Raw genomic sequence first — 25,697 nt, forward strand, 5'->3', positions numbered from 1 at the left:
GGTATAACACTGGTGTCATCAGAGTCCTGGAAGGAGTGGAGGAAGAGGTCAGAGCTGAAAAGTTCTCCAAGAAATAATGGGCAAAAACTTCTCGACATGGGCAAAAAACATAAACCCTTGTTCCTACTTTTCTAATTCAGAAGCCAATACACATACTATGTTCATGGATTGGAAGATTCAACATAGTTAAGATATCAGTTCTCCTTAAAATCGATGTCCGATTCCTATCAAAATCCAAGCAAGATTTTTTTAATAGATAAAGACAAGATTATTCTAAAAGTTATATGAAAAAGCAAAGGAACTTGAATAGCTGAAAAACAATTTTGGAAAAGAATGAAGTGGGAGGAATCAGTTTGCCTGATTTCAAGGCTCATTATATAGTTAATAATAATCAAGACCAAAGAGGATATACAGATGGCAAGTGAACACATGAAAAGATGTTCAATATCATTAGCCATTAGGAAAATGCAAATTAAAACCACAGTGAAATATCATGGCATTCCTATCAGAATGGCTAAAGTAAAACTTAGTGATAACACCAAACACTGGTTGGGAGGCAGAGAAAATCACTCATACATTGTTAGTGTAAAATGGTGTAGCTTCTCCAAAGAACAATATTTGCATTTTCTTTAAAAATTAAACATGCAATTATCATGCTGTCCAGAAGTTGCACTCCTGAGTATTTATCCCAGAGAAATAAACACTGTTGTGCATACAAAGCCTGTACATGAATGTTAACAGCAGCTTTATCCACAGTAGCCATGGAGGGGAAACAACCTAGCTGTCCTTCAGTGACTGAACGGTCAAACACGCTGGGATACATCCATGTCATGGAACACTGCTCAGAGATTAAAAGGAACAAACTATTGATACACTCAACAGCTTGGAGAAATCTCCAGAGAATTCTTTCTGGGTGGAAAAAAGAAAAAGCCGATCCGGAAAGTTTGCATACTGTATGATTCCGCCTAATAGCGTTCCTGAAATGGCAAAATAATAGAAACGGAGACCAGATTAGTTGTGTCTTAAGGTTCCAGATGGGAGGGAAAGAGAGGGAGGTGGGGGTCGCCATGAAAGGGCGATGTGAGGGATCCCCATGGTGGTGGAAATGTTCTGTTTCGTGGCTGTATCCACGCAATGTCTGCATTGGGATACTATGCTGTAATTTTACAAGACAGAACTATCAAAGAAAACCGGGTGAGGATGCGCGAGATTGCTGCTACTTCTTAAAACCACCTGTGAATCCACAGGTATCCCAGATAAGAAGTTTCATTGCAGATTGTGTCACCAACATAATTGCTCCCATTTACTGACAGCCAAGGGCCTCGGCCCAATGCCAGGGGCGTGGGTGCATGGGTAAGCGCATCTAAACATAGTAGACCCAGCCGGTGGGGGTTCTTAGCCCATGTAAGGGACGAGGAGAGGCTGGAGCTCACGGAAGTGAGCTTACTTGGAGGCAGCAGGAGTGTGTGTGTTCTGGGAGGGTGACATGCACAGCACAGCCATCTGTTGGGCAGCCAGACAGAGAGTGCCCGCTACCCCTTTCCCTTGGCGCACCCTCCCCCCACCCATGCTGGTTGGTATTTATTATGCTGACTCTGGAGTTTGGCAGGTAAACATACCCATTGTCAAATAACGTGTTTGCACAAAACCATCCTCAGGTACTGTAGCCCATCGGAGTGATGGACCTCAGTAATGTAGGGACTAGATAACTGGCAGCGTCCTGTGAGGGGACAGGCAATGTTCCTCCGGCTTTGAGAGGCAGGAATCACTTTTACGGGGCATTGAGGTTTGCTGGTACTCTCATTTTACAGTGGGCAGAACTGAGGACCAGAGAGAGAGGTTAAGCATTTGGTCCCAGATGCGGGGGGGGAGGGGTGGCTGTGGGAACTGTGAGTCTGGGTTTGCCTGACTCAGCGGCCTCTGCAGGGCTCAGTCTCCTGTGGTTGCCATAACAACTAACCACAAACTGGGGAGCTAGAACAACAAATATTTTTTCTCTCCCAGTTCTGGGGACCAGGAGTCTGAAATCAAGGTGTTAGTAGGGATGGTTCCTTTTGGAGGTTCTGAGCAAAAATCCATTCCATGCCTCCCTCCTAACCTCTGGTGGCTCTGGCCATCCTAGTCGTGGCTTGGCTTAGAGACGTGGCAGTGTGATCTGTACGTCTGTCTTCATGTGGCCTTTCCCTCTGTGCATGTGCCTCCTTTTCCATTTCTTATAGGGACACTTGACATTGGATTTAGGGAGCACCTTAATCGAGAATGATCTCCTCTTGAGATCTTTAATTACATCCGCAAAGACCTTTTTCCAAAGAAGGTCACATTCTGAGTTTCCCAAGGGCCAGGGCTTGTGGGGGACACTGCTCCCGATCGCTGCCCACCCCCCCAGCCAGGGACCATTCTGAGGTTGCACACTTCGATTATGTCCTCATGTTCACTTAGAGCCAGCTCGGGCTCCAGGAGAGGCAGTGGCGCCTCCAAATGAGATGCGAGGGAAGAAGCTGAAGGCTCGCTCTCGCGCCCTCTCTGGAGCTGTCAGGCTGTTGATTCTTTAATAAACACTCAGGAGGAGAGGTGTTAGGATGGGAAGAGCACTCTGGGCACCTTGGCGTGGGGCTTTCCCAAATCGAAAGGCAGAGAGAGCATGGCTGTCACCTACGTGCCTTTCATTACGTGGTAACCTTTCGCTCTGGAGTCCAGGCAGCGGGTGGGAAATTGATGCCAGGAACTGTTCCTTCCACAGCTGGATGCAACTGGCTGGTGGGTGGGGATGATGAAGCTGGTGGGAAGGGTCTGGCGGCTAAGGGAAGCGGCTAAGGATGCCGGCGTGGGTTCCTTCCTGCTCGCCCACTCTCACTGCAGTGTCTCTGCTTCTCTGCCTCCCCCTGGTCCCTGCCCTGTTTTCTTTCTGCAGGACCACATCCCTGTCCCTTACCAGCCAGACTCGAGCAGCAATCCCTCATCTACAACATCCTCCACGCCCTCCTCGCCAGCACCGCCCCTCCCTCCCAGCGCCACGCCGCCTTCTCCCCTGCACCCCTCCCCACAGTGCACGAGGCAGCAGAAGAACTTCAACCTGCCAGGTACCTCTGCACTTGGGATGTTGTGGTGGGAGGAAGGGTTGGGCTCAAACCAGAGCTGTGTCTGGGTCGGTCCATGCTTAAAGGCAAAGGGTTGAAGGCATGCGGCTGAGTCTTCCCATAGGCGGGGCAGTCACCGCATTATTACCTTATTTGATCTTTAGGGTAGCCATGAAGTAAGCCTTCTTGGCTCCATTTTACAGGTGAGGATACTGAGGCTCAGAGAGGTCAAGGGACTTTTGGTCAACAGCAACCCAGTGTCTCCAGCTAGGTCAGTCATGGGGCGGGGTGGGAGGGGCTCCACTCAAGCTGGCAGTTGTCTCATGAGCTAAATAGCTTGAAATTGGCCTCAGGATCCTGGACTCGAAGCTGGGCAGGGCTGCATTCAGACGGAGACTTACTCCAGCTGTCAGGATAGGGCTCGGAATGAACAGCTGGGGTCCTGGATTCAGTATCCGGTTCTGCCGTGTTCATGCCATGTGACCTCTGACTTGAGCTTTCCCATCTTTGAAAGGATACAGATGGATGAGAGGATCTGGAAGGTTCTTCCAGTCCACAAATTCCAAGGCACCTGGCTGCTGACCTGAGACCATGCATGGGGTTATAAGATACTGGAAAAGCCACTCATGAGATGTTTGGCTTCTTGGCCTCTTTTGTCATTAGACTTAAGGGATCTCTCTCTGCTCAGTTGGGCCAGATCTAAGAGTACACCCCCATCTTCTGAGGTCCAGCCCAGCTCACTACCTTTTCTAGAGCCCTTAGGACTTTCTAATTTGGCCATATTTGCAGGAAGGAGGCTGGTGGGATGAGGTCTGGCTTGGCCAATGGGAACCAGAATCTAGATCTCTGTTGTTCATTATGGTGCCCCATAGCCACATGTGCCTATTTAAACCAAAATGAATTAAAAGTAAATATAATTAAAGTTTTAATTTTTCAGCCACATTAGCCACATTTTGATTACTCATTAGCCGCTTGGGGCTGGTGGCTGCCATATTGGCCAGTGCAGAATACAGAATATTTTTATCATCACAAAAAGTCCCACTGGACAGTGCTGATCTGGGGGTTGATTTCCCTTTGAGCCAGCGAGCTTCGTGCAGGGGGAGGAAAAGGTTCTCAGCCACGGGTCACACTTCCAAACCCAATCAGCCACGAGTGAATGGTGGGTAGGCCAAAGGGGGCCCACTCCCACACCTAGGCAGCACCCTGATACCACTACTGATTTAAGGACAAGCTGTTGCCTGCCAACACTGTTTTGATCTGGGGCTATGTTCATAGGAATAAGGCACATTTTGAAGTCTTGACAATATGGGATTTTTTGTGAAGTTCAAGTCTGAGGCAGTCTTGTATCTGTCTGATGTGAAGGCCACTTAGTTGGCAGCCACCAAGGACCGTAACGTGAGCCAACAGCTGGAATCATCTCGGCGTGTGCTTCCCCGAGTCAATGAGGCCAAAACTGCCCATTTTGTCCACAGGCTGGGGCTCCCACTCCCACCTCCGTGGTGGTCCATTTCCACTTCCCTGGAACGGGGTGAATGGACACTTCGTGACCCCCCTCCCCGCAAATCTGAGGGGAAGTGGGTGTCTGGGTGCTTTCTTAGAGCTGCTCGACCCCACCCCTGGTCACTGACTTTGGGGTACTGTCCCTGAAACTGTTCGCTGCTTGCTTGATGACCAGGGGCTGAGAAAGGACCTCTTAAGGGAGCAGCGTGTGTCTGAATGCCACAACTCTTTCTGCCCCTCAAAGACTCTGCTGGCATCTTTAGACAAGACACCTTGTTGACCAGGGGTGATCGCTGTCTCCCTGAGCTGCTTCATTCCTTCGGTTGGGTTCCCCGAGGTAGGGTCCTCCCTGATTGGCTACTCGCCTACCTGTGGATCTACACATCCTCTGGAGTGTCTCATAACAGTGACATCTAGGGAGTGGGCTGAGCGGTGCTCTGAGTGAAGGCAATTTAGTTAAGAGTCTGAGCTCTGGGGCTGGGCTGTTTGGGGTTCAAATGCCTGCTCTGCTACTTCATACCTGCATCTTGCCGAGCAAATCAGTTACCACTCTGAGCCTCTGTTTCCTCCTCTGTAAAATGGGGATAATAATAGTATCTACTTCACAGAATCACTGAAGACCTAAACCTGTCGTACATATCCAGAGCGGAGCAGAGTGCCTGTCTCCCTGAAGATCTTAACAAATGCTGGGGCGCCTGGGTGGCTCAGTTGGTTGAGCACCTGACTCTTGATTTTGGCTCAGGTTGTGATCTCAGGGTCGTGAGATCGAGCCCCACATCAGGCTTCATGGCTGGGCATGGAGCCTGCTTACGATTCTCCCTCTCCCTCTACCCCTCCTCTGCTCTCTCTCTCTCTCTCTCTCAAAAAAAAAAAAAAAAAAAAAAAAAATAAAAAAAAAAAAAAAAAAAACCAAGGAAACCATTTTTGGCATTTCCCACCATCACTGCTAATTCATAAGGCCCTAATCAGAATTCTGGAAATAAAGATGAAATCCTCATAAACCCTGCTGTTAGGAGTAGGGATTGAATTCAACCTTCCGAGAAGGTAATTTTGCATTGTCTATCAAAGTTTTATATGTATATTCCTCGGACCAGCAATATCACTTTTAAGACTCTATATACAGATTATATTTGCATAGGGCACAGGGATCGGTGCATAAGGATTTCATTGCGGTCGTGGGAAATCTGGATTCAACCCAAGAAGGGAATTGTTGATTACAATCCAGAGGGGAAATGGTTGATATGCTGTCATATTCCTGCATAACCAAATATTCAGCCGCCCTTAAAAAGAATGGAGGGGCTCCTTGTAGATATCCTGACATGAACGAGACCCACAATATCATTTCAGTGGGAAAATAAGTGATTCGCAAAGCAGTTGGTGTAATAACATCCTTCGCATTCTAAAATAATTACATACAGGTGTATACGTATGTTTATATGTGTGTGTATATATACTTGTGTATTTGTATATGCACAAAAAAAAGTCTGCAAGAACTTCACTTGGCAGCTGTTTCTAGGAAGAGGAGTTTTATTTTATGCATTGCTACAATGTGTAGATACCAAGGAGCATGCGCTGGTTTTATAACCAGATGGTAATAATAAAATGCAATATGGAAATGGTGAGCAAAATAGGGCCTTCCACATGAGCAGCCGGATCTTCTCCCTTGACTTAGGAGGTTTTAGCAAAATTCCCTCAGGATGACGAGTGCCTGTCCTGTTCATATAAGACCCTAGTCACTGTCACACTCTCAACTGTGAGCCTTTGCTGATGGGAAAGCTGCTTTGACCATGGTTCCCCAGCTGTTGAGTTTTCTAAAGACTGTTCCAGGTAATGCTTGGCATAACCAGCATTGACTGATCTGGAACGTTCTTTTCTAAAAGGGTCCATGGGGTAAATAGGCATTTGGTTCACTTGTTAACCTCATGACGTCTGAAAGAGTTTTTAGTTGGAAAACCAAGTGCATTAGGCACAGACTTGGTAGAATTTGGGATTGAATTTCTTGTTCTCACACCACTCGCTTCCAAATCCTAGGCCATATTTGACCTGGCCAGTGGCTCATGGTTGTTAACTCCTGTCCAGAACCACCCCCTTCCCCTCACACTGCATTCACCCATCTGTTTCCATGACACATATTTCCTGAGCATCTACTACGTACCAGTACTATACAAGGCACTAGGTATGAAGCTGTACACACACCAGCCGAGCCCTTTATGAGTTTCCAGTGGCTGCTGTGATAAATCTCCACAAGCTTAGTGGCTTAAAACGGCCCAAACATATTATTTGATAGTGATGAAGGTCACGATTCCAAAGTCGCTTTCACGGAGCTAAACATCAAGGTGTCCACAGGGCTGGTTTCTCCTGGGGGAGCTAGGAGAGAATCCACCTCTTTGCCTGTTCCCAGCCTGGAGGAGGACAAGTTTAGGTTGAGAGTCAGAGGGGGCTGAGTTCCGAAGATGAGGGAGAGTTGACAGGGTAGAGGGAGGGTGCATGTGCAAAGGCCCTGCCCCAGGAAAGAGCTGAAAAAATGTCCCAGTGACTGAGTGCCACGAGTAAAGGGAAAATGGCACCAGATAAGCCTCAGGGCCGCAGGGAAGAGGTCTGGCCGGGCCTTCCAAGGCTTGGCAGGAATCTGGGTTTTATTTAAATCTGAATTTTATTTAAAAGGTGTAGGCAGGAGATGACTTATCCTGCCTTCTTCCTTGTAGATCCTTCTCGAAAACCATTCAGGCTGCTTTTGGGGGAGGCCTTAGGGAAGGAGGGTAGGCAGGAGGGCTTCAGAGTAGAGGCGACTTCAAAGTGGTCTGCTTACGGCTCTGGCTTCAGGCCGCCTGAAGCTTCCCAGTTCCCCCGAGTCCTCTTCCATTCCAGAGACTGGGAGTCGCTCAGCTTTCCTGAACAGACCACTTGGGTTCATCAGCTTCCCGTTGGAATCGCTCCTGTCTGGTGCCTGTTGTCGGCAAAGAAAGGACCCGTGGCCATGCCTTGAGTCCTCTCTGGCCACTGTCTCCTTTTCGGTCATCAGGAACAAGCTGTTCTCCGGCACACAGAGGGGCGAGGACGGGGCTGGCGATGCGCTTGGAGGCATTTGCCGGCGTCCCTCTGCCTGACACCTGTCCCTTTTCAGAGCAGCGTCTCCTCTCCCTCCCCCAGCTGCTGCTCGGTGAACGAATGGAACTGCCAGCTAGCCTTTTCTGCAGACACTGACTCCCCCATCCCAGTTGAGGAGAGAAGAGATCAGCTAAGCCTCTTGAGAACTCCGGGTAGTTTTTCCTTTTTAATTTTAGCCCCTTGTTGACAGGGTGCAACGAAAAGGAAAACAAAACAAAACAAAACAAAAACCAACCAAGCTATCTAGCAGAAGAAGGTCCTTGAAATCACGGAGGTTGGTTCTCTTTTAAAGCTCTGCTGTGTGACTTCGAATGAGTTGTTTCCCTTCCCCGGGCACCTCATTTTCCAGAATTAGAAAATGCATCCGTTTGGATTCCAACTATCTGTGATATTTGGGGATCACTGTGCTAGAAGAGAGTTGATTAATTCCACAAACATGAGTCGTGCGCCCATTGGTGCAAGGGCCTTTGGGATCCTGAGATGCCAACACATGCTCTCTGTCCTGGGGGAGTTTATAAATCAGTTCCAACCTCAGGGGCAGCTAATGACTTTGCTGTCTGAAACAGATTTTCTCTTAATTATAAATCATTCTTGTCTGTTTATTAAGAGAGCTTAGAAAGATATTGGCTTAACCCCTGCAGCTAATGCTTACTCAGCACTACTGTGCACTCTGATCTGATGTAGCGATGATCTCAGCCCTGGAAGGGAAAGACTGTTATTATCCCCATTTTACACACGTGGAAACTGAGGCTCAGGAGAGAGTTGCTCAAGCTTTTACAAACAGCCAAAGGAAGAGCCAGGATTCGACCCTTTAGGATCAGCCTCCTAGTCTTGCTGTCCAGCTCATCTTTGCTTTGAACTTGAAGTCAGCCAACTTTTTTCTATAATGAGCCCAACAGGAATATTTTAGACTTTATGGGCCAGACTGTTGCAAATATTCAACTATGACATTGTAGCATGACAACAGCGAGAGACAGCATATAAATGAATGAATGCGAGACTGTGTTCCAGTAGAACTTTATGAACAAAAACAGGTGATGGTCCAGACATGGGCCATGGTTGGCAAACCCCCCACTCCAGCCTCTGATCCACTCCGCGAGTTCCTGGTGAGTCAACGTGCACGTCATATGTTGTCCCGGACGTAATGAAATTATTTCTGGAAGCATATTCACCCGTTCAGACTGCTGTCTGACCCCATTCCTGCTCACTTCCTCTGCCTGGGGAGCTGAAACTCTGTGTGACCTCCCCCATGCCCGTGACACCCTTGCCCCTCCTGCTCTAGCCCCTCCATCCATCCCACTGGAGTAACTGGTAACATCAGAAATCTTGGGGATATCCGGAACAGCTGGTCTCTGGTGAATGAACCGGAAGTGAAATGAATTGTAGGTGAGTCAGCAGCAAAGTTGAAGAAATTTCTTTTATCCCTAAATATAGAGATCAACTCATGCTCATGGTGGGCAGAATAATGGTACCCCAAAGATGGCTATGCTCTAATCCCAGAATCTGTGACTGTGATACTTTTATGTGACTTGTCTTTGCAGATGTGATGAAGTTAAGGATCCTGAGTTGAGTTAAATTAAGGTGGGATTATCCAGATGGAACCACAGGGGGACGTATAAGAGGGAGATGAGAAGGTCAGAGTCGGTAGGAAGTGATGTCAGGACCGGAGCAGAGACTGAAGTGATGGGCTCTGGGCCAAGAAATGCGGGCTCTAACAGCTGGAAAAGGCAAGAGACTGATTTTCCTCTGGAGCTTCCAGAAAGAACCAGCCCTGCCAACACATTGATTTTAGCCCCTTAGGACTCATTCCACACTTCTCATACCTTGAGAATTATAAGAAGGTAAACATGTTGTTTTAAGCCACCAAGCGTGTGCTAATTTGTTACCACAGCAGCAGGAACGCTCACACAATGCTCAATGCAGAAAATTTGGAAAACACGGGAAATGCATACTTTTCCAATTTTATTGAAATATACTTGACATATAACATTGTATAAGTTGAAGGCACACAGCATAATGATTTGATACATGTAGGAGGTTGCAAAATGGTCACCAGTCTTTTTACCCTCCACCTCCAACACACAACTACAAATTTTTCTCTTCGTGTTGAGAACTTGCAAGATCTATGCTCTCAGCCACTTCCAAATATATGAAGCAGTATTGTCAACTATAGTCCCTGTGATGCACGTTATATCCCCAGGACTTACTTGTCTTATCCCTTGAAGTTTGTGCCCTTTTGACCACCTTCAGCCAGTCCCCTAACCCAGCTGGTTCTGTTTCTATGAATATGGTTTTGTCAAATTCTACATATTAAGTAGTAATATTACAGTATTTATCTTTCTCTGTCTGACTTATTTCACTTAGCACAGTGCCCTCGAGGTCCATCCATGTGGTTGCAAATGGCGGGATTTCCTTCTTTTTTATGGCTGAATAGTACTCCATTGTGTGTACATATGTAAATATACAGGGTGTGTGTGTGTGTGTGTGTGTGTGTGTGTGTGTGTACACACTATTTGCTTTATCCATTCATCCATCAGGGGACATCTGGGTTGCTCCCATGTCTTGTATCCTATAAATAACCCCACAATGAACATGGGAGGGCAGATATCTCTCCAGAATAGAGATTTTATTTCCTTCGGACATATTCTGAGACATGGGTTTGCTGGATCCTGCAGTAGTTCTATTTTTAATTGTTTGAGAACCTTCCAGACCATTCTCCACAATGGCTGCACCAGTTTGCATTCCCACCAACGGTGCCCCACACTCTTCCCTCTCTCCACACCCTCGCCAGCACCTCTCTCTTATCTTTTGGAGAGTAGACATCTTAACAGGTGTGAGACGTAGCTCGTTGTATCATAAAGTATTTTTTTAAAGCCTCTCTAATCACTCTGGCTAAGGGAAAAAATTGATATTTCAGATTATGGCTTGATAAAGACTTTGTGTATGACCCTATGTGGTTAACAAAAATGGGTTTGTGCCCTGGTGATTCTCTGAGGTGAGACGCTCTGTTTTTAGGGAGCTGCAGGGGGAAGGTTGGTTTGGATGTATAGCGCTCTGGTTCTTCTGTACATGCCCTCAGTCCCTTGTAATTTAGGGTGTCTGCAGGAATCTGGGAACACTCAAGGATGGGCAGAGAACCCACACCATGGCTGTGGGAGCCCGATTTGTTATTTGAAGGCACAGCCCAGGGACAGCACTGACTCTGATATTTTCCTTCCTTTGCAAGCGTCCCACTACTACAAATACAAGCAGCAGTTCATCTTCCCAGGTGAGTCCAAGGGCTCACAGGCCCCCCCAAGCAGGCCCTCAGAGGGGCATGCGTTGCTGGAATGGACGAAGGCAAGAGTTGTCGGGGGTGGGGGGTCGAGCTCAAAGAGGGCAGCAGTGGAAACACCAGCCCCCAGGATTATGGCGAGCCATGGAGGTGGGAGAGGAGAGGCTGGGTGGTCCCAAGGGCACCGTGGTACCAAGGAGATCCTGAGGCACAAGAGAACAGCCTGAGAAGTGGCCTGCAGTAGAAGGACAGGCCAGGGTGAGGAGGGGTCCAGAGCCACGTGGTAGTAGAGAGGTGCTCGGAGGGGCTGTGTTAGGCACCAGGAGATGCGAAACCGTGTGGCCTCACCAAAGGGAACTCAGGAGTGGGGGGGGGGGGATTCGGAGTTGACCAGCTGGGGGCTTCCGGTCAGAAGCTCTGGGCTCTCATGTCGTCAGTGGGACCTTTTGTCCAGGGTGCCATCTTGGAATACTGGTGCGTGTGAGCAGGACAAGTTCAAGTGATCGAGGAAGGGAAAGAAGGGATTGGCCAGCCTCAGGGGTCCACAGTCCGGTGAGAAGTTACTAGCTGCCCCATCTGCCAGGAATCAGGTCCTTGCGGGGGAGGTTGTGGATTCCGTGCTGGGTTTCTGACTGTCTCCTGTCGGCTTCTCAGATGTGGTGCCGGAGACGCCGACCCGGGCGCCCCAGGTCATCCTGCATCCAGTGACCTCGAATCCAATGTAAGTAGAAGAGAGACCTCCTTCTCCGGTGCTGGGTCTTCAGTCTGCTCAGGGTCTCTGTCTTCTTGCTTCCTCTTCCTGGAATTGACGGAGTGGGAGACTGCGGGAGAGAGAGACGTAGGGAATGACTCAGGTAAAGAGAGGGAGAGTGTGACAGCTTCTCTCGGCCTGGACCCAGCGGACGAGCCCGCTCTGCTTCATGTCCTGGCCCTGCTTGTCAAGGGTGATTTCCAGGGGCTGGACCATTTCCTTAGGATCCCCAGACACTTCTGTGATCAGAAAGATAACTTTCGGAAATAGCTAGAGCTAACGAAAGAACAGTTGTTGTATATCATTGTTCCCCACCTCTAAAAAGTATAATTGGGGTTCGTCTTGCACAAATTGTGCAAGCATAAAAAAGCACAACTTAGGGTTAGATAAGGGATCAGCAAACTACAGTCTATGGGACAAATCCAGTTTGCCGCCTGTTTTTATAAATACAGATCTATTGGTACACAGCCACGCCCATTTGTTTATGACATACTGTCTATATGGCTTTCATGGCAACTGAGGCTGTAGGGTCTGCAAAGTCCAAAATATTTACCATCTGGCCCTTTGTGGACCAAGTTTGCTGACCTCTGGTTTTATACCGTTATCAGAATAATCTAAGCTAATTTTGGAAAACATGGACTTGTCTATAAAAAAAGAAAAGAAAAATCATCCCTCATAATCATAGCACTCTTAGAACTTTGACGTGTGTTCTTTCTATTCATATTTTACATACTCGTGATTCATGGTCTCTGCCGTTTCCAGCCGGCTTTGTCATCCCGTAAAGCTATAGCATCGCATTTTCCGTATTTTTCTAGACTCTTTATAGGCATTGTTTTTAAGGGCTGTAAAATATCATTATTGATGTGGAAAATGTCCTTCATCGTTTCGCTCTTGCCCGATCTCCTGTCTTCGCATAAATCACTGTCGTAAACAACACTGCAATGAACGCCTTTGCATGTGGCATCTCGAGCGTCCTTGGGACACAGACTGTCTTTCCAGGTGGTCTGTTGTTGGTGTAGCCCAACAGCCCAAACCACCTCCCTTGACTTCACTTCTTTGGTTGTGGCCGAAGTGGAGGGCATGCTAGGGGACCTGATTTCGATTTGACTGGCTCCTTGGTGGTTCGATTTGACATTTTTTTCTTCCTTGGTTGTTCTTCTGCTCCCCTAACTACTCTATCCTTTCTGACCCGGGTTACGGACTTTGTTAAAGACCCAAGTAGCACATCTGTGAAATCGAAGGAGCGGCAGTTTGCTGGGAATATTGTGCTGACATCCAGCTCCGGATCATTTCTCTGCTGTGCATACACGAGTTCCACAATTCGTGCAAGACGAACCCCAGGTTATTAACTGGCAGGCAGGGAGTGCCCGCGAAATTCAGTAGCTGCCTGTGATCTGCTTTAACGGGCATGGAGCGATGGGCACTAACTCTTCACGGAAGGAAATAATTTAATTGCCGGGCTGCCGTAATCACGCCTGGATGCCAGCAGAGGAGGGCTGCCTGCTTTGTTGTTGGGTGTGAGAGGGAATCCAGCGCATTGTTCCACCCAGCTCTCCTCAAGGCGTTAAGTTCGGGGCATTTCAGCTGTCACCAGGTGCTTTCATTCGGCCTTCCCGGGACTGCAAATAACTCGTTAACAGGAAAGCAAACAGCACTTTGTGACCCTCCCTTCTTTCCCCTTCTTTTCATTCTTCCAGCCCCTCAGGCTCCCTCTAACCCAGAGCCCCTCCAGCAAGTGGACTGGCTCTGTCTGCAGGGTCAGCAACTTCTTGGGTCAGGAGGGTCTTGGGTCAGAGGGGTCTCAGGGTCAGGAGAGCAGTGGCCCCTCAAATGAGGGGTGGGTAGGGGGATCTGCTAAGCGTCCCCAGGGGAAATAGAAAGGGGGCAAGGTGTTCATTGTGATTTTTTTCCTGCCCCTGGTTTCAGCTTTTCTGGGCCTTCAGCAGCCCAGGTACTGTCTCTCTGCAGCCCTACACACCCACACACATGCACACACGTACATGAACACACGCACATGCACACACACACATGCACACACACCCTCTCCTCTGAAAACACATCCCAGAACACGTACACACACGCACACACACACACACACGCACACACACACCCTCTCCTCTGAAAACATCCCCAGAAACACCTCCCGTGCCCATCACATACCATGTGCTCCAACAATGCCTTCACACCCCAGTATATGCCCAGCTACGTTGTCAACATACAATGTGCCCACGACATCCCCAGGAGGCACCACCACTCCCATGCGCCCGGAACCACCCCTACACAGAGCACATCCCATCACACCCACATGATACCCGACACGTACTTCACATGCACACACGCAAGCACCCTGTGGCCCCCAGCACCCCTCCGCACCAGGAGCCCAAGCTTAGCCCAGCTGCAGCACAGGACCTCCTAACTGCATCACCCTCGCGTGTGGACGCATACGCCTGTGCACACACGCATGTGCACATGTGCACACACACACACCTGTGTCTTCCAGTCCAATACGGTTTCTCTCGTTCCCATTCCACGCATCCTGATTCGATGTAATTGGCAACATCCAGCTAACTCAAACACTGAGGATTTTCAACAGACGTCCGGTAATCTCTCCAGGGCATTTCCACCGTACTCCATTTACTCGATTCATACCTAACTCTGGGCCCTTGTCACGCTTAGCCTTTCTGCACAATGTCTCCGTGCTTGCTTTCGTTCCCTTTGGTAGTAATGAAATATTTCTCAAAGTCAGGAGCCGGTTCCAGTTCCAACTCCATATCCCTTGGACGGCCTCGCCCCTGTCCTGGCACACGCAGGTTTTCCCCACTATCCGAAAGTAGAGCGTGCCTGGGAAACCTTTCATGAGCCAAAAGAGTGTCACGCAAAGAAGCAATTATCATTCATCTCTATGGAAAAATTGGGGGTGTCCCCCAACCCCCAGAATTACTTCTCTTAGGCTTTTCTGATACTTTAGGACACATCTTGCTAAGGGATTCGCAAAGTACATGGAGATGAAGCCCAGATGCTCGTAGACACAGGTCACATCTCTGGTGGCCAGATGCTGAGATGCCCAGGGTACATCCCGGGGAAGGAGCTCGGTGCACGACGCCCTGTAATGGCTCAGTGCAAAACCAAGCTGTATGCGATGTTCACTTTTTACCCTTTTCCATGAAAGCAAAAACCCTTTTTGAATTTCTTTTGGTAGATACCAGCGTCGACCTTTCATAAAAGAGAAGTGGCGTGAGGCCAGCTTGTGGAAAGCAGGCAGTGCCTGTAATCCCAAACCCTAAGGTTCTCCCGTAAGATTCCAAACCCAAGTGAACTCGAGCAATCTCGTTAATCCTTTCCTAGCAAACACCCGGGGCTCTGAGAACTCTTCCACCCGTGGCATTTCGGCCAATGTATAAGGAAGCTTCCAGATCAGTGGAAACCGAAGCCATAAAGAAAAATGAGGTCCTCAGCAGTCCCGAAAATCGATTTAAGACAGTGTCCTTGTCATTGCTTTTTCATGGCGAGGTTATGGATCATTTTGGACCCAAGTGTTAAAGTGAATGTTGAGATTAAGCCTTGATGGGGAGGGCTTCTCACTCCAAGACTTCATACATGGATAAACAAGACACCGACCTCCTTTTCACCTGAGGGTCACGTTTCTTTTCCTTTCTTTAAAGCTTGGAAGGAAATCCATTACTTCAAATTGAAGTGGAGCCAACTTCAGAGGTGAGATTCGGAGAGCGAGAAGCACCTTTTTCCTGGGGCTGCCCAGCACTTGGCAGGGTCGATGGATGACGCAGAGGGCTTGGGGTGGGTCGGGGCCGGGGGACCCTGTTTGATGGATGTTCTAACTCCGGACAAGTGGCGGGGGGCCCCTCCCGGCACTGAGACTAATGGGCTATTATATGGTGTGCATCATGGAAAAGCTAGTCTTGCAGAAGTTGCCAAGAGATTTGCATTCTTAGTTGAAAAGTCAGCTTAGGGCCAGGTGAATACGAGGAGGTTGTATCCCACTGCCTTCCAAAGAATACACCAGGGGAGGCAGGGTCCCCAGGGACAAGGAGCTTGGTGCGAGCTTTCGAGAATGTTCTGGGGCTTCTTTCCATTTGCCGAAACTACTGGAGGAACGAATGAAGTGTCCTGAGTTAGAACCATGGACTCTGCAGCACTGTCGCTGTGTCTAAAGCGAAGGGAGCAGAGCCCAGAAAAAATTATGTCCTTTCTGCAATTACTGGGCTAGTTGAAAAATGATCCTGGGCGAAGCCAACCAATGGAAAGTGTGTCATTTCTCCCAAGTGTGCCACAAGGGGCAGCTTGCTCAGGTTTGGGGGCAGGAGGACCTCAGGCTGCCTCGTCAGGCCCCAAGCCTCTGGGAATCCCCACCGGCTGGGGCTCCTGCTGCTTCCTCACTCAGGTAAAAGAACCCAAGGGCCAGGACAGTCCCGGCACCACGCTGGGAAGTCAGGTCCCCGGACCTTCAGTGTCTAATGATTCGATGGTCACACCTAAGCATTCCTGGGCCACCTGGGTGTGCGGGGACAAAAATGCACCATTCTGGCCCTGGCCTTCTCTTCTCTGATTCGGTAGCTCTGAGTAGGGCCCAGGAATCTGCATTTTCTCTGGAAGCCAGGGGCTGTTGGATGCAAATGGTCAGGCATGTCCAAGGGCTCTCATCCCTTGAAAACCTCACACCATCTCGGGGGTGGAGGCCAGGTTTTATTAGCTTTACTTTATGATGAGAGAAGGAAGTCTCAGAGAGGTCAAGCAGTTCACTCAAAGTCACACAGAGACCAGATTCCAGCTCATTTTGTTCAATTTAAGTAAGCCCTCCTAAGAGCCTCCCTTGTATGCCCTGTCCTCACAGCGGCTGAGGAAGCCCAGGGGTCTGCCCTGTGTAGAGGAGCTCTGACCTCTCTCTTTTCTGACTCATCAGTTCCAAATCCCCTAGGGGAAGCAAAAGGCACTCCCTGCTGAGGTGTTCTGTGCAGACAGACCCCTGATGCATCCACAGTTCAGCCTGTTGTCTGTCTTACACACGCATGAGCAGGCAGGTCGAAATATCACGACGGAATAAGAGGGCATTGGAGATTAGGAATCGAGACACCTGTTCCTCAGCCCCAGCTCTGCCTGGCCATGTGATGTCAAGCAACCTCCCGGGGTGACCAAGCACCCCCCGTTTGCTGGGCCTGAAGGGATTCCCAAGGGTATTTTCATTTTTAAGTCATTTTTACACCCAATGTGGGGCTCAAACTTACAACCCTGAGACCAAGGGTCCTATGCTCTACCGACTGAGCCAGTCAGGCACCCTTTCCCCCAGGAGGCTTCCATTGCCTAAACCAGCAGCCTCCAGCAAACCAGCATGGGTGGTCCCCCATCATTTCTCCTCAGTTTCCCCCTTGGCAAGGGGGAAGGAGCCTCAGTTTCCCCCTTGGCAAGAGAGCATTGGACTATCACGATCTCCCTTTCAGCCCTTTCTTCTGTGATTCTAGACAGGAGCAACCTGGGGCGAATAGATACATGTCCCCCAGCCCCAAAAATGCATGTAGGGATGTGTCCGGACCCAGGGGGATCTCGTAGGAAGGCGGAGCAGTGGCAGGGGCCGCTCTGACCACTCTCCCTTTTCTGACCCCAGAATGAAGAGGGCCACGATGAGGCTGAGGAGTCAGAGGACGACTTTGAGGAGATGAACCTGTCCCTGCTCTCAGCCCGGAGCTTCCCGCGCAAGGCCAGCCAGACCAGCATCTTCCTGCAGGAGTGGGACATCCCTTTTGAGCAGCTGGAGATCGGCGAGCTCATCGGCAAGGGCCGCTTCGGGCAGGTGTACCACGGCCGCTGGCACGGGGAGGTGGCCATCCGGCTGATCGACATCGAGAGGGATAACGAGGAGCAGTTAAAGGCCTTCAAGCGGGAGGTGATGGCCTACAGGCAGACGCGGCACGAGAATGTGGTACTCTTCATGGGCGCCTGTATGAGCCCGCCCCACCTGGCCATCATCACCAGGTCAGTCCTGCCCGGGGCCCCCCACCCTCGAACCCAGTCCCAGAGTCCTGCCTCTGGCAGGGTTGCGAAGCGGGGGCTTCTGGTTAAGGCGTGGTTCTCGCGAAGGGAGCGTCTCCAGTTCTGCCGTTCACGATTGTGTGGTTTTTACGGTTTGAGATTCTAGAAAATACTTTTGATTCTAGAGCTCTTTGGGCAGACCAGTGCCACGGGGAGAGCACCGAGTGGGAAACTAGGAAAGTTGGTTCGGAGCCCCCTGTGCTCCTAGTATTTGTGGAACAACAGCGCTGAGACTCACAGTCTCCATATGAAAATTGAACTGATTGGATCCAATCAGGGGTTGGAACACTTCTTCTGTAAAGGGCCCAGTAGTGAATGTGGTTTCATGGGCCACAGAGTTTCTTTCTTTTTTTTTTTTTTTTTTTAAGATTTTCTATTTATTTGACAGAGAGAGAGAGATCACAAGCAGGCAGAGAGAGTAGGGGGAAGCAGACTCCCCGCTGAGCAGAGAGCCCGATGTGGGGCTCGATCCCAGGACCCTGGGATCATGACCCGAGCCGAAGGCAGAGGCTTTAACCCACTGAGCCACCCAGGTGCCCCGGCCACAGAGTTTCTGTAACAACTGCTCAACTCTGTTCACTTGGATCAAATTGGCCGGGTGCCAATAAAACTTTACTTATAAAAGCAGGCGATGTGCTGGATTTGGCCCCCAGCCCCTAGTTTTGCCAACTGTGGGCTAAGATCGTGATGACTGTTATTCTGACTTTCATGAAAGCAGCATATTACGTTTGCAGGTCTTCAGGATTGCTATTTTAAATATCCAGGATCCCTGATCTCTAGCTGCACAGGAAGGGTAGTGAGAAAATCTGACATTAAGAAAATGTCAGGTGATAGCAACTTTCCTGAACTTGCTTTCTAATCTCGCCCAGGGACATGGGATGTTGAGAAAAAATAAAATCACTTCAGTTGAAAGTTGAAAATTGTGAAACAATCCTTTGGTGTGTTTTTGAACTCTGGCTGTTGCTCTGCTGTTGCTTTAGGACTGACCACAGCAGTGCCATTCCTGGCGTGGCCTGGGATGCCGAGAGTCCACTCTCTCCTTCCCATTCCCAGCTCAAGCAATGAGATCCCAAATGCACAAGTCTCTCAACTTGGCAGGAGCTGTGAGCTCAGGGAAGAGCTGGTGTGTCTTTGGTCTGGTCCCTTGTGACACAAAGCTTCCTTGAGCCCATTTATAAGATCTCAGTGGCCCAACGAAGGTGTGTTATTGTCTGTCAGCCCTGACTGTGCAGATGATGGATTGAATCCATGTAACCCATGGTAAGTGTTTTGGAAGGATTGGAGATCGAGAGCTGACCCTTCAATCCTCCCTAAACCAGGGTAAAAATGGTGGTTCTCCACCCTGAACAGTACAGAAGGAGCCCTGAAATTCCCAGCTCAGATCATATTCGGGGGCTGAGCTGTTCTCACGAGGTGAGTGTATCAGTATGCTTGTGCTGAGTAACAAACTACCCCCCACCCTTCAGAGTTTTCCTCTATCCTGTGGATAGGTCTGCACTGAGCCAGGCCCCGTAGCTGGGTTCTTGGACATATCTGTGGTCATCTGGCAGATCAGACTGGGGGCTGGTCACTCTTGTATACCTTCCCACAGTCTCTTACTCCCCAACAGCCTAGCCTGGGCTCATTCCCAGGGTGGTCTCAGGGTTCCCAGGGCAGCAAGAGGTCAAGTGCTGATGGGCAAGTGCCTTTCACACCTCTGTCCTTGTTACATTGACCGATGGTCATTGGCCAAACCGAGTCACGTGGTCAAGCCAGATTCAAGGCTTGGAGGAACAGAGTCTGCCTCTGCGTGGGAGGGTTTGCAGGGGCATAGATACAGGGAGAGGGACAATTTGTGGCCACTTGTACAACCTGCCACAGCGTCTTTCCTCCTCTCTTTGTTATCCAGAATGTATCGTCCTCATGCATTGCCCTTTATTTGAGGTACACACATCTGGTGGGAAGGTGATCTTCTCCACACATACACACACACTGGTCTTCTGCCTAGTGCTCCCACCAGCCCGTCACCCCAAATTCCTCTCTGGTCAGCTCCTCACCTTCTGGCCCTCTGACTCCTCTTTTAGACGTCCCCAAACTAGAAACACAAAACCCACCATCTCCTGTCCTTTGCCTTGCCCTTCTAAGGACCTCTCACCCCCCCACCCCCCGCCCTCTGACTTCCTTAGGGTTATTGGTAGAGCCCAGTACCCCAAGCCTCCCTCCCCTCTTTCCCAGGGGCTAATTGAAAGTGGACTGATTCGGTCAGCAGCCCCCCTTGAGAAATGAGTGGTCATTATGGAAATGTGTCACTCGTCCTATAAGCCAGCTGCGTTTGTGGCCCCTTTCTATTATGTGCAAACTCTGCCCCACCCCCACCCCCAAGCACCATAACTGCCTGCAGATTTCACAAATAGCGCAGCCTTTTCCTGGCACCCTGATAAAGACTCTGCAGCTTTGGGACATGTAATTGGTCTCTGAAGTGTTTTGGTATTTTGTGTGAAGAAGCCAGATGAGCCCCAAAGAAGTGGTATTTATTCCCTATTATTGTGTCATTATATATGTATCTCAGGGGGTGCTCTGTGTACCCCCTTCTCCCATTCAGCACCGCCCACTTGTCGACCATCAGATCTCTTATCCGAATGTTCAGTTCGAAACCCGATATTTGAGTAATTTGATTAATCACCTGCATCCGCGTAATTGGCTGGCCGAGGCCCATGGTTGGACAAGAGCCAGCCAACTAGAACAATCTTTGGACCCTGGATTTATTTTACAGGGAACATAAGACCAGATAATTACCTGGCATATTCCAGCTAAATTCACAATGGCGTGTTCTCGCCAATTACTTAGTAATTATCATCGGAGTTAACAAGTATTTCTAAGATTAGCTTCCCTGTAACACGATGTGTATGGCTCTTGGGGAATGAGTAATAACCGACTAGTTACCCAATTGCTCTATCCACAAATACAATTAGCAGCAGGATTGCTAAATCGTTTCACGATTGGGTTATTATGAGATTGTTGCAAAGCTATTGGCAGTCGGCACAATCGCTCATTTTATAAAACTCCGAGTGGAATTTGAAAGCCGATGGCACTGAAAGGAAACATCTCTCCTCCTTCTGCCTTCCTGCGGTTGCCTGGGCCTCAGTGTCCCCATCTGCGAAATCAGGAGGTAGAAGTAGGTGCTTGGAGCAGAGTCCCTCTGATGCTGACAAAAACGCTCTGGTTTGAAAAGCAGCTTGGAACGGCCCTGGAGCGATGCTTCCTGAAGTACGCTCTGCCTGGACCTCCTACGTCAGAGCCAGCAAAGGGAGGAAGGCCGTGCCAGTGCAGATGCTGAGTGCTCCCAGTGTCAAGTTTCCTAGGGGTGTGGTGATGGGCACACACTTGGTGGCTTACTGTGACACACATTTATTGTTCTGTAGTTCTGAAGGCCGGATATCCAGAGTGGTTCTCATTGGGCTCAAGTCAAGGGGGCTGCTCTTTTCTGGAGGCTCTGGAACAGAATGTTTCCTTGTCTTTTCCGGCTTCTAGAACATTCTTTGCATTCTTTGGCTTGTGGCCCCTTCCTCCATCCTCAAGGCCAGCATTATCGCCCCTCCCTTCCGTGGGCACATGGCCTGCTTCCACAGTCAGATCTCCCTCATATAAGGATCTTTGTGAGTGCGTCTAGGACCCAGCCATCCAGAAACATCTCTCATTTCAAGACGCTCAGCTTCTGCCAAGTCCCTTTTGCAATACATGGTTTCCAGGGTTAGAACCTGCATATCTTCGGGCTCCAGTATTCAGTCTGTCACATCACCTTGGACCTAATGAATCGAGTCACTCTGAAGGTTAAGACTTTCTTTCTTTCTTTTTTTTTTTTTAAGATTTTATTTATTTATTTGACAGACAGAGATCACAAGTAGGCGGAGAGACAGGCAGAGAGAGAGGAGGAAGCAGGTTCCCTGCTGAGCAGAGAGTCTGATGCAGGGCTCGATCCCAGGACCCTGGGATCATGACCTGAGCTAAAGGCAGAGGCTTTAACCCACTGAGCCACCCAGGCGCCCCAGGTTAAGACTTTCTAACCAAGCTCCCCAGTCCATTCGAATCTGATTAACATGTGGGAGCCACACCGTGGGGAATATTACCAGGGAGTACCTACTGTGTGCTCAGGGCTGATGCTGGATGTGTCCAGTTGGTGCAGAGGCAAATGGAAACAGGAAAGTTAAAAAAAAATTTTTTTTTTAAAGACCAGACAAAATGACAAAATAATTAAGATCTTAGTGGGAAGAAATTTATTATTTGTCTAGTGACAGGAACGTGGACCAACTACTTTAGCTGGGTGCCATGGGGACAAGACTAAAGCAAAATGCTACAGTTGATGTCTCCAAGAGGGCCTCATTAGGAGGAGCCTGATCCCACTAAATGCATCTGGGCCATATTATAGATAAGGAAACTGAGGCCAGGAGAGTAAAGTGGGGCCAGGACGGGAGCCCAGCTCTCTAACGATGCACTTGATCCTCCAACAGGTTGAAAACTCATTCTCCCCCAATGTTTATCCAGTCACGCATTCAGTTATCAGGTTTTAGTAAAGACGTTGAGTACCAGGGACTTTGCTGGATGCTAGGGGAGGGTGGCGAGCAAGACGGACATGGACCCTGTTCTCAGAGTGCTGTCATTCCAGTGGGGCAGACAGACTAGTGCTGTGTAGTAATGAGATCATTTGAGTAGGTCTCAGCCTGTTGAAGGAACCAAACCAGAGCAGTGCTAGAGGGCCTTGGGGACTGGAGTTATTTTAGGTGAGCGTGGTGGGAGGGAGGATCCCGGCAGCAGAGACCTGAGGATGAGGAGCCAGCTCTGCAGACATGGCGCAGGGCACACTCAGCAGAAGGAACAGTGGATGCAAAGGCCCTGGGGTAGGAATGAGCAGGGTGTGCTTCAAACCAGAGAGAAGACTGTGGTGGCAGAACATGGTCAGTGAGGACGAGAGGATGGGAGGCGAGAAAAGAAGCCGGCAGGAGCCAGACTGGGGGAGGGGAGAAGGGCACTCATGCCTGGTTGAAGTCGGCACCAATGCCTACAGCAGCCCCTCAGCCTCCGCACTATATTGGAGGCCGGGTCATTCATTACAGGGTCTGGCCTGTGTCTTGTAGGATAGTTAGGATCCTCTTCCCTACCCATAAGATGCCAATAGTACTGAGTCCCTAGTTGTGAGAACAAAAATGTCTTCAGATATTGTCAGATGTCCCTGGGCCAAAGTTACCCCCAGTCGAGAACCGCTGGCAGAGAGTCTCTGACTTAAGGCCTCGGGTTCTGTACAAAACCTCCCCCATACGACTCTTCAGGCAGCTGGGATGCCCCCGCCGCCAAGACCCTCTGCTATAGGACCCGGAGGGCTGGCAAGAGGTCTGGATTTTATGCTCAGGAGAGCAGGCAGCCCTTGGAGGGTCATGGGCAGGGGTGGGAACTGGTGTCTTTAAGGACAAAAATGGAGAAACTCCCAAAATAAAGGGTGGGGGCCCAAGGAGGGTATTTTGATGGCTGCAGAGGCATTCACAGTTCAAGGAAATGGCCGTTTATCTGCCCTCACTTCCCATTATGGTCAGACGCGATGACTTCACCAGGCGCCAGCGTCCTTTTCCCCCAACCCAGCCCATTACCCTTGGCTGGACCAGGAAGGGCTGTGTTCAGAGGGCTGCCCTCCGCGGTTAGCGTTCTGCCTGTGGGTCTCCATCAGCAGCAGAGAAGCCGCCGCTCTACCCTTGTCGTCACCAAGGGTGAGCCTAAGGAGGGAGACACGCTTCTCCATTCTTCCCAGAAAGGCACATCACCATGTCCCAGTGCCCTCATTAGCTGCTGCTCCAGCCCTGTCTCTCTGGAAAGGAAGACACAGTGAGCTTCAGGGTCCCGTGGAGACCACAGTCCACCCTGGGGTGCCTTTTTTTGAAGCTAAAGGAGGCACAGCTGATCATCATGTCTAAAACCGTTTCCCTGCTTCAGGGGCATTTCTTTAATGTTCATAAACGCAGAGCCCCCACCATACACCAAAACGGCAACAGGGTCCACGAACTTTCAGCCAGTACTCGGCTTCAGGCCAGGCACGGTGATCTTCTCCCATTTATGACTGTGCCCATTTTCCAAGTGTGAAAACTGAGGTCAGACAAGGCAAAGGGAGCCCTTGCCTGGGTCATAGAACAAACACCTGGCAGAACCTAGAATTAAGCAAACGTATGTCTGATTTTAGTCTTGTGGCATCCTCCGTTGCCCTGGCTGCATCAGCGGGGTCAGGGGGAGTAGGCAGGAATATATCATGGGATCTCACCACCCCTGATCTCATCAGATGCACCTGGGTACCTGTAGTGCTGTAAAAGCCAGGCCCCATCTTAGTCCAGTGTGCCAAAGCCTCTGTCTTTTTTAAGTTCCAGAGGATTTGGTACACCACAGTTTGCAAGCCACTGGCTTATTAAAGCAGTTTCATTTTTTGTAGCTTTGATTCTGTTTATGTACTAAAATACCCTATAAGTTACTATGGTGCCAATATGCACACATGCGCACACACACACCTCTCATATATCCTCCACATCACACACTTCCCTTCCTCTTTCTCTGTCCTGCTCTTTATCTTATAAAACACACACTCAGGACGCCTGGGTGGCTCAGTGGGTTAAGCCTCTGCCTTCGGCTCAGGTCATGGTCTCAGGGTCCTGGGATTGAGCCCCGCATCAGGCTCTCTGCTCAGTAGGGAGCCTGTTTCCCCTGCCCCCCGCCTGCCTCTCTGCCTACTTGTGATCTCTCTCTCTTTCTCTCTCTCTCTCTCTCTCTCTCTGTGAAATAAAAATCTTAAAGAAAAGAAAAGAAAACATACTCACTTTCTCTTTCCCTGCAAAAGACTTGTATTATTGATATCAGCAATTGACAAAGTTCCCATGGCCCACAAGCTGCCCCCCTTCCCGCCAGTCTTTTTCTAGAATCCCCAGATTATTTAAAGCCACAGACCCCTAACTAGCATCACCTGGGAACTTTTTAAGAAAGGCAAATAGAAGATCAAGAATCCCCTCCATCCCAATCAGATGCTCTCAGGGAGGACCCCCTTTCTGAGTTGCAGGAAGTTCTGCAGGAAATCTCTCATGTGCGCTCAGGCTCAGAGCCCTTGCTCTAAAGAAACCGGTTCTCACGTCCTACCCCGAGCGAGACTTTTCCACTGCCAAGAGCTGCACACCCCGGAGCCCTCACCGAGTGTTTCTGCCAGGCTGCCCTGGGAGGTGAGCAGCTGGGTCCCAGAGGAGTAAGGGCCCGGAACGTCCCAAAGCGAAGGCCAGCAGGGGCCCGAGAACCACCTGTTAGCTTCAGCGCTAGTGTGAGTTCACGGACGTGCCTTCTGAAGACATGTCCGGGCCCCTGGCTGAGTGCTATGTTTTGAGAACACCGTTCCCATGGTTCCTCCATTCTAGGAGAAGAGACGGTCAGTAACAAATTGAACAGACAAGTAAGATAATTAAACATTGTGTTAAGTGCTGCGAAGGGTATGGGGGATGGGTCAGACTGACGGGAGGGCTGCTTGGAGGAGGGGCTGAGAAGAGGTGTCTTAGGGGAGGTGACCTTTGAGCTGAGACCTAATGAGCAGGAGCAGCAGGGGAAAGAGCAATCCAGGCAGTGGCACAGCGGGTGCAAAGGCCCTGAGGTGGGAATGGGGTGGGCACCTTCAAGGACCAGAATGGAGCACGTGAATGATAGCAGGGTGGTAAGGGAGGAGCTGTAGGGTCTCAAAGGTGTGGATAAAGGTGCAGAGTTTATTCTATGGCAGTGGGAAGCCAGTGAAAGATTTTAAACAGGAGTTGACTCCCAACGCTCTGGACGTTTCCTAATGGCCTGGCTGCTTGCTGCCTCCTCTTAGACTCGGCTATTTAGTTGGTTCAATGTATCAAAACCTCATTCTGTTGAGAGCAGTGACAGCATCAACGTAGCCCAGCCCTGAAGGACACAATCA

The 25,697-nt window shown here is 49.7% G+C and overlaps 1 protein-coding gene across 6 annotated transcripts in view; it reads left to right on the top strand.

The window, feature by feature from the left end:
- Positions 1 to 25,697, top strand: part of KSR2 (kinase suppressor of ras 2) — a 413,744-nt gene that overhangs the window by 325,897 nt on the left and 62,150 nt on the right. For all 6 annotated transcript variants that reach the window (XM_032309540.1, XM_032309545.1, XM_032309544.1 and 3 more), the window contains 5 exons: positions 2,912 to 3,080; positions 10,912 to 10,953; positions 11,614 to 11,680; positions 15,373 to 15,421; positions 17,328 to 17,695. In XM_032309540.1, coding sequence (XP_032165431.1) covers positions 2,912 to 3,080; positions 10,912 to 10,953; positions 11,614 to 11,680; positions 15,373 to 15,421; positions 17,328 to 17,695 — 695 coding nt within the window. The remainder of the gene's footprint in view (positions 1 to 2,911; positions 3,081 to 10,911; positions 10,954 to 11,613; positions 11,681 to 15,372; positions 15,422 to 17,327; positions 17,696 to 25,697) is intronic.

The sequence above is a fragment of the Mustela erminea genome, chromosome 13 (assembly GCF_009829155.1).
Source record: "Mustela erminea isolate mMusErm1 chromosome 13, mMusErm1.Pri, whole genome shotgun sequence".
In the NCBI taxonomy this organism is placed as follows: domain Eukaryota; kingdom Metazoa; phylum Chordata; class Mammalia; order Carnivora; family Mustelidae; genus Mustela; species Mustela erminea.